Source organism: Indicator indicator, chromosome 14, assembly GCF_027791375.1.
Source record: "Indicator indicator isolate 239-I01 chromosome 14, UM_Iind_1.1, whole genome shotgun sequence".
Lineage (NCBI taxonomy): Eukaryota > Metazoa > Chordata > Aves > Piciformes > Indicatoridae > Indicator > Indicator indicator.
The window spans coordinates 9,778,106-9,785,948 of record NC_072023.1 but is presented as its reverse complement, the minus strand read 5'-3'; the positions used below and the strand labels follow the sequence as shown (position 1 = coordinate 9,785,948).

Sequence of the window (7,843 nt, the reverse complement as noted above, 5' to 3'; positions counted from 1 at the left end):
TGTGGAATCAACATAGTATGGAGCTAAAAAATCCTTTCCCCACCATCTCCTTTCCCCTAGGAAACTTCCCCTGTCCTGAAAGTAGGGGCTGCTGCAGGAGCTTCATAGGCTCACTGTGTGGGAACTGCATATATCACTATGCTGTCCCTGCACTGTAGCCAAGGACATGCTCAGTTCCCAAAATAGCAATGTTGCAGGCACACAGATTTCCCCACAAGCATCCCAACACACTGAACCTGCTGGAGATAGCTCTGCTGTTACTGGTATCTGAACTTGCTGGCTCATCTCAGCTTGTGCACCTAAAGACAAGGGGTAATGGATACAAGTTGCTACTGGAGAGATTTGGACTGGGTGCCAGGAAAAAAATTGTTCACCATTTGAACTATGAGACATTGGAATAAACTCCCAAGGGAGGTGATGGACTCCCCTACATTAGTTTCAAGGTCCAGCTTGACAGGGTGCTGGCGCATCCTTATTTAAACTATATTCCTACCTGAAATGTTGGACTAGATGATCCTTGAGGTCCCTTCCAACCTGGTATTCTATGAATCTATGAATCCTCACTGGACCATAGGCACAAGCAAAAAAGCTACATCAGGCTCCACATCCAACCAGCACAGATTTAAGGATGGTCCCTAGGGCACCGACACAGTGGGCTAAGAGAGTGTTAAAGGTCAGTGCTCTCACTGGACCAACATCTATTCCAGGTAGCTAATAACCAGTACCTAGGCATGACGTGCATACAAACCCTCCCTCCTCCACCACCCTGCTCTACATAAAAGTATCTAGATGTGACTCAAGTCCCACTCAGACTGACAGTGGCAGCTGCTATAGCAGACCTTTTAATCCCAAAGTAGAGCCTGTTGTCCCTGGCAGGAAATCTTATTGTGCTGGACAGGCAATTCTAGACCTTAATTAAATAGGTTGCCCTCCCTGCAAAGTCAGACAGACTAGACTGGAGTCAGACGAAACAAGTTGCTTAAGCCAGGAACCACCTGGCTGTAACTTCATCTAGGTGACAGCATATGCTTTTGTGACTTGCTGTGAAAGGTTGAAACCCCAAGCAAGTTCCCAGAGGTAGAGTGAGGATTTATAAAGTGTAGGAAATCAGAGATGCTCTTTTCTGGGAAGGAATTCATTCCTCTCCTTTCAGAGACAAATTTTGCAGACTTTGCCCTGACCAAGCAGATCAGAATGGTTCAGAACTGATTTTTAAGAGAGCTGGTGTCTCCTCTTCTGTTTCCATTGCACACAGTGTAGCAGGGAGCATTTTAAACCAGATCCTGGTAGTAGCTCCTAATACAGAAGCCCTGCTTTTCTTTCTCGTGCTTGCCCTTGCACTTTCCCTGTGAGATAAAGCATCTCTGTAACAGAAAAGAGCAGCCCTGTTGACTCCATATACTCTTCCCCTTTAGCACTTCACTGCTGTGCCAAAATGTAACACTGCCATGAATGCTCTAGATCCTGTGCAAATATACAAGGCTGTTCATCCACCTTGCTTTCTGCCTGGAGACAGCTTGAGTACTTATACCAGAAGAGACTGAAGCACCCTACTGCTGAGGCCCTGAGCTAGATGATGGGGATGAAGGAAGATGAGGGAATGAGGACCCCAGTACTCACTGCAGGGTATTTACTGCCCCTTTGACTAGGTCCAGCCAGAGAAAATGCACAGTTCCCAGAGTCAGATAGTCCACTGTGACCCAAGATGTCAGGTCAAGACTTTGCACCCAAAAAGCCCTGTTCAGGCTCCAACCATTTCTGACTAACCTTGGGGCTGCTTTAAGCAAAGCATGGCTTTCAGCCTCTCTTAAGTCAATTCTACCTCACTGTGGTACCAGGATGGGGAACGGCCAACAAGCAGAGATAGGCACCTTGCTGCTGTGTCTGTCCCTTAAGCTCCTCCACAGAACATCTGTAAACACAGTGCAGCATGCACTGCACAGACACCTCAGCAAAAATGCAAAATGGTACAGAGACCAAAGATTTGGTTTGGAGAGCACAGGTTGCTGTTGCAAGCAATGCACTAGGACCCAAGGCACGTGCTACCTCTCCATGAAAAAAAGCAAAGAGCCTTCCCTCACCGCGTTCCCCCAACATGCACAGCAGTGGCCATGGCCTTTAGTCAGGGACTGCTTCTCTCAGCTCTAAGGCACTGAGTCTAGGCTGCTATTTTCCACTGTGAAATCTGTTAACCAGGTCATGACCCTAAGGTGACACCTGAGTGCCCGAATGCCCCTGGCTGAGAGAGATGCCACATGCTGCTTAAGTCAGGGACTGACCCTGCAGGATTCAAAACATCCTCTTGCTTTCTCTCCCCCACTTCTCACTGGCATGCCTGCAAAGCCAGGAGCAAACACAGGACATTGGTGCATGTATTTTTATTTTCTGAGACACACATACTTCGCTTCCCAGTGTAACAGAACTTCAGATGCGTAGCGGTGGCTACCAGAAAGCCACAGGAAGCACTTCTCTATAGTTTTGCTGATGTGAGTTTTTGCCAAAGTTTCTGAGCTGGCAGACCCTAGTGACTGACTGTGTTCACCCTCATGGAGCAAGGTAATAGTGTACTGGAAGCTTCCCACACTAACCTGCCAACAGTCTCACCTGTGGGAGGAATAGGAAGCTGTGCTCCTGCTCCCCATCCTGATATCCCTTTCATACCATTTGAGTCATCCCTTCACACTCCCATTCACCACGCTCCTCAACATTGCCCTTATTCCTCCATATCCCTTCATCTCTGGCCATTCCATTCACCTCTCAGATGAGACTGAGTCTCAGGGAGGAAGAAAAAAAAAAGGGGGGGGGATAGGATAGGCAGAAGCTCACAGATAACCCTTTTATTTTTCCTAAGAAAGCAGATTATTTCTCTGGTACACATGAAGCCAGGAAACACCGGTTTGTCATGGATATCGCTCTGAGTGCCTCTATGCTGCCCAGAGCGACTCTTGGCCTCTCATCAAAACTTTCCCACACATGTTGGACAGCAGATTATGAGAAGTCCAAAACAGTGCTGGGGAAGCTACTCTAAGATGCACGGGCAGGCCTCCACCGTGATGCTCCTCTGTGCGTGGGTGCTAACCCTGGAAACCGAACTCCTTGTACTTGCTGGCCATGTCATTTCGGAACATCTCCAGCGCCTTCTTCATTGCAGCCTGGGCATCAGCCCCAAAGTCTGCAGCGTGTTTTTCAGCAAGGACCTTGATAATGACTTCAGAAATGAACTGTAAGGAAGGAAAGAGAGAAAGAAAAACTGAAGGGACGCTCAAAGTTTATTTTCAGAAAAGCCAGACTGGGAAATAGGTTGCAGAGCCCGGAAATATCTCCGAGCTAATTCAGTAGCCCTTCTCAGAGTCTCTGGAGAGACAGTGAGGTCTAGCATGTACAGAGCCTGGGCTGGGCAGAAGAACTGGGCTCTATTCCTGGCTCTGACGCTGATCTGCTTCATGACCTTCAGCAGACTATGGCACTTCCCACTCTTTGTCCACCTCATCCATCAAAGCTGAAAATTCGTGCCCTTTAGTTGTCCAGCACTTAATTTTGTGGGTCTCAGACTCCAATGGATCCCCCAGGGCTTATTCTAAATTATATGTCCCTTGTGTCCAGCCACTGACAGTTCTTATGTAATGCAGTTTCTTAGGCACACAGAGGCTGCGTGGGCTGGTTATTGTCAAGGGTTGCTCAGACTGGATGTGCTGTTTGGAATGGGAAATGTAAACATGGATATTTGCATACAAATCACATACCATGAGCCCTGTCTGTGCCTCCTCCTGCCTGTACATAGAGACCTCAGATTTGAGGGACAGCTCACTGGTCCAACTAGCCATCAATAAATAAAAGTGAAACACACATAGCTGTCTCGCACACATTCACTACACATCAGATACCAAAATTCCCTGCCATTTTCCATACCTCCAGATATTTGACAGGGATTTTATGCTTGGTCGCATGGGTTTGAGCCAGGGGCTTCAACTCTGCCTCATGACTACCCTTCAGCTTCAGGATTTTGCCCAGCTGAGTAAGGACTGTAGCTCCATGTTTCTTCAGGTCTTCAGAACCCTTCATCTGATCAGGGGTCTTCAGGCCTTTGAACCTTTCAAATTTATCCAGGGTCTCAGGGTGGTCCTGAAAGAGTCTGTGGACAAATGCAGAGGGACTTGTGAGACTTGAGAGAGCTGTCATCCAGACCAGAGCTGAGGTCCATCTGCTTCAGGTATTTCAGAGTATATGGACAGGTGAAGAAGCCGTGACAACCTGCTTCACTCCCCAAAGAAACCCCTTAGTTAGTCCCTGCCAGTAGAGGCTACTTTAACCTGAGAACACTGACACTTTAGATCCTTTCCAAATTACCACCATCCCCAATCACTCCTTTTAGCATGTAGGTAAGCCAGGCAAGCACCTAGCCCTACTCTGAATCTGGTCTCAGTGTTTCTCGTCCTTCTTCAGGTAGGTTGTTCCACAACCCGATGACCACCACTGCACAGAAGTTGCCTTTCTATTTTGTGCAGGCTAATTTCTATCACTAGCAAATTATAAAATGCCTCTTGTCTTTGCAGAGCAGAAGCTCCTGACATACCTCCCTCAAGTATTGCATTGACTTTAATCCCATCCTCTTACACGTGTTGTAACATCGTTGCTGCCTTTTCCCACTCCCTTGGCTGTGACAGAAACGATGCCCTGAACATGTCCAACTAAAGCAACAGAGCAAGTGCCCATATTTTGTTTACATAGCTCTGCTAACTCTTTAGCACCAGTCCCCTGCTTTATCTCAACTGTATTAAGGTTGAGACAAGAGCCAAGGCTCATCCTGGTATTCAGAGGTGATTTGTTACATCCATCTGAAGAAAAACCAAAACCAAACAAAACCGCTTGTCTTCATTGACTTACTATTGCTGAGCAGCCAATGTGTAAACCCCTGGCTCTCACCAGGACCTTCATTCCAGCCTATCTCTCCACTGCTCAGAGAAAGAGACTTCTAGAGGCGTCTCTTATACAGACAAACACCCAAAAAAACCCAGAGCAGCCCATGCCCAAAACAGCATGAGGTCTTCCTGAACATCAGGTGGATAGGAGAGGTTACTGTGCCTCCACTCTGTAACCACAGACATGGAGGAGTTTAGTTCCTGCCATTTTTCCCCCAACCTTCAGCTCAGCTGCCAGCAATGTGATTCCTCCATCAGGAGGCATGGCACTTCAGAGTCCTTGGGAGCAAGTGGGTAACAAGAGTGTGGGGCCTTCAGGCATGCTGTTGCTGTGCCATGCAGTGCTATACATAGGCACTATGATCCTGAAATGGATATGGAAGAGTGGCTAAAAGACAGGATAGTATCATTCCCACTGTTTCCTCCCTGCTGTACTTCCTAGGAGACAGGAGGGAGACACCCCTGCCAACCAAACCAGTAGGAAATTTCACTCTTTTCCTTGCCAGTGTTATGGAGTTGAGGTGAAAAGGGGATACTGCCTGTCCTGATTATTAGGAGCAGTCTAATAATTAGGTGTTGAGAGACATCAGCTCCCTTGCACAAGTTTCTTTTCAGGTATCACACTCTCTGATGAGCACAATCCAACTGGCTGAAGCACCAGCAAAAGCAATGCTTGTCTTTATATCCAGGGCTCCACAGCTCACACCTGGGCAGTGGTTCATTCAAGTAACCTGCAGTAGTGTCTGGAGCTCCACTCCAGGACCTCAGCTCCCCTCTCATGGTACAGTGATGGCACATTTGCTCTGCCCTCACAAGTGTGCCCAGTGCTGGGACTACCAAGGGTTGCATCCCATCTAGAACTGCACATTCATCCTTAGTATGTTGCCATGAGGGCCAGACTCTCCACTCTATCATCTAAGTATGGGCCAAACTACACTAACAAATACATCAAGCACATGGAAAGCACACACTATTCTGCAGCACAAATATCTGCAGCACATCCTATAGATGTGACCCACTGTCCTGTGGCCAAGGAACCCTCCTCATTTGTAGGGAGGGCTCAGGTTCCTGATACTCTTCCAGCATGCCTGCTCTGGATCACATGAGGGAAGAGCTGCTACCCAGCTGCCCCCAGCTCTCTCTTCCCTTCAAATGGCAGCTGAACCAGGCCATGATAAAAAAGGTCAATACAACAGTCTCATCTTTGAAAAAGCTTTTCAAAGCTTTTCAGTGGATTTCCCTGGGGGTGTGGGTCCTTTCTTCAGCTGTGCTTAGGCAAGAAGATCCCCCAAGTGAGTGCCATATCCCCACTGCTCTCTTCAGTGTCCAAACCCTTCTAGTAGATCATACTGCACACAAGCTGAGAGGGAGATCTGGAAATATTCTCCTCGAAGTCTCCATCCCTGATGGTCTGGAAGGGAAGGCTAGCTTCCAATGCCTGCTCAGTGCCCACCGTGCAGCCCTGAGACCCTTTGCAGATTGCATTTCTCTGACCTTCTGATGGCACCTGAGATGTTCCCCTCTCAGGGGGCCAGGACTGCAAGGACAGTATTGTGGGGAGGGTGTCTGCTCCCCACCTCCCACTCTGACACCAGAATCATGGAGGAGTGAAGCAGAGGGAAGGATGTGCCTCATTTCACACCCAGGTCTCAAATTCACCATTAGAAGATGAGTGTTACCACCTAGATTTCTGGCCCAAAAAGCAGGATGGACAGGGTTCTGCCAGGTGAGACTAAGGTGAGGAGAGAAAAACAGTCAGCTACTGAAATACTGAAATTTTACTGAAATAGGGAAAATTGTCACAGAGGTGATTTCTCCTTTCCTGCTGCAGAGCATCCAAAGGCCTAAGACAGACAGTTTGCTCCAGCGTTTCTCACCATGGTGTTTGGACAATGGAGGATCCAAAGGAGAGCTTTGTCAGCAGAAGCAGAGGGAGTTGCAAAGTCCCACCATGTTTTGAAAGCAGCACTGGCCTGCTCCTGCACCCACAGACAGATGGAGAGACGAAAGCACAGCCACTTTACATAGTGAGTAATTTTTAACCCACAAACCATAGCAATGGAAGAACCACCACCCTGCAGCAAAGAGAACAGCCTGTTGAAAAAAACCATTGCCAAACAGAAGCCCCCATGCTAAACATACACTTCCCCTGGTCTCTCATCAAAAGCTCTCAGCTTTACTCTTCAGACCAAAGCTTCTTGCCTACCTCATTAAAATTTCATGCCCATGGCCGGCAATGTCAGACTCCACCTTCCCCCAGACGGTCAGGACCTGCTGCCATTCCTGATCACTGAGCCCCATGGTTCACTGAAGGCTGATCCTGAGTGCTCCCAGCAGCCGTCTGCCTTTCCCCAAAAGGTGTCTGGAGAGCTCACCCGTGGGATTTATAGCCCCTGCTCACAGACCTACACCTGTTAATCGTCAGCTGGACGTCTTGCTCTGTTTCAAGCTTGTCTAACCTAATCAGCCTCCCTATTTTTTTTTCTAGGAAGCTATTTTGGGTCAGGTGCTATTGTGGGTGCCACTGATGGCATCATTTCTGCTTTTCGTATTGGTCTGGCACATGTCCTGCTCTAGACAGAAAGGGCACTGCCGAAACACTGTGCCAGGAGCCTGTTCCAGGTTCCCAAGGACCCAGGACAGTGTCAAGCTTTATGGCAGGAGATTCCTGAAGAGTACTGTCATCTGCAAGGCCAACATACCTCTCTCTCCCATGGCCTGCCAAGGGCAGGCAGGAGAAAAAAGCTGGGACGGCCAGGAGCATCAGCTCCAGAGCTCCAAAGGCTTTTCCTTTGCCATGCTGATTTCACTCTCTTTTTCCTCTGGGATGGCACATGTCATTTAGTAATAGGGAAGAGCACAGTGTTAGAAGAGACATGTCCTTAAGAGCTAATGATGTTCAAAGCTCTGTCATCTCCCCAGCC

The 7,843-nt window shown here is 48.2% G+C and overlaps 1 protein-coding gene across 1 annotated transcript; it reads right to left on the bottom strand.

Moving 5' to 3' along the window:
• Nucleotides 1-2,370: 2,370 nt before the first annotated feature.
• On the bottom strand, nt 2,371-7,290 carry MB (myoglobin). Its single transcript, XM_054386669.1, has 3 exons — nt 7,126-7,290; nt 3,910-4,132; nt 2,371-3,221 (listed from the first exon to the last, which is right to left on the bottom strand). Exons 1-3 carry the CDS (start codon nt 7,218-7,220, stop codon nt 3,075-3,077), a joined length of 465 nt encoding a protein of 154 aa, XP_054242644.1. The 5' UTR covers nt 7,221-7,290; the 3' UTR covers nt 2,371-3,074.
• Between the last annotated feature and the right edge of the window lie 553 nt (nt 7,291-7,843).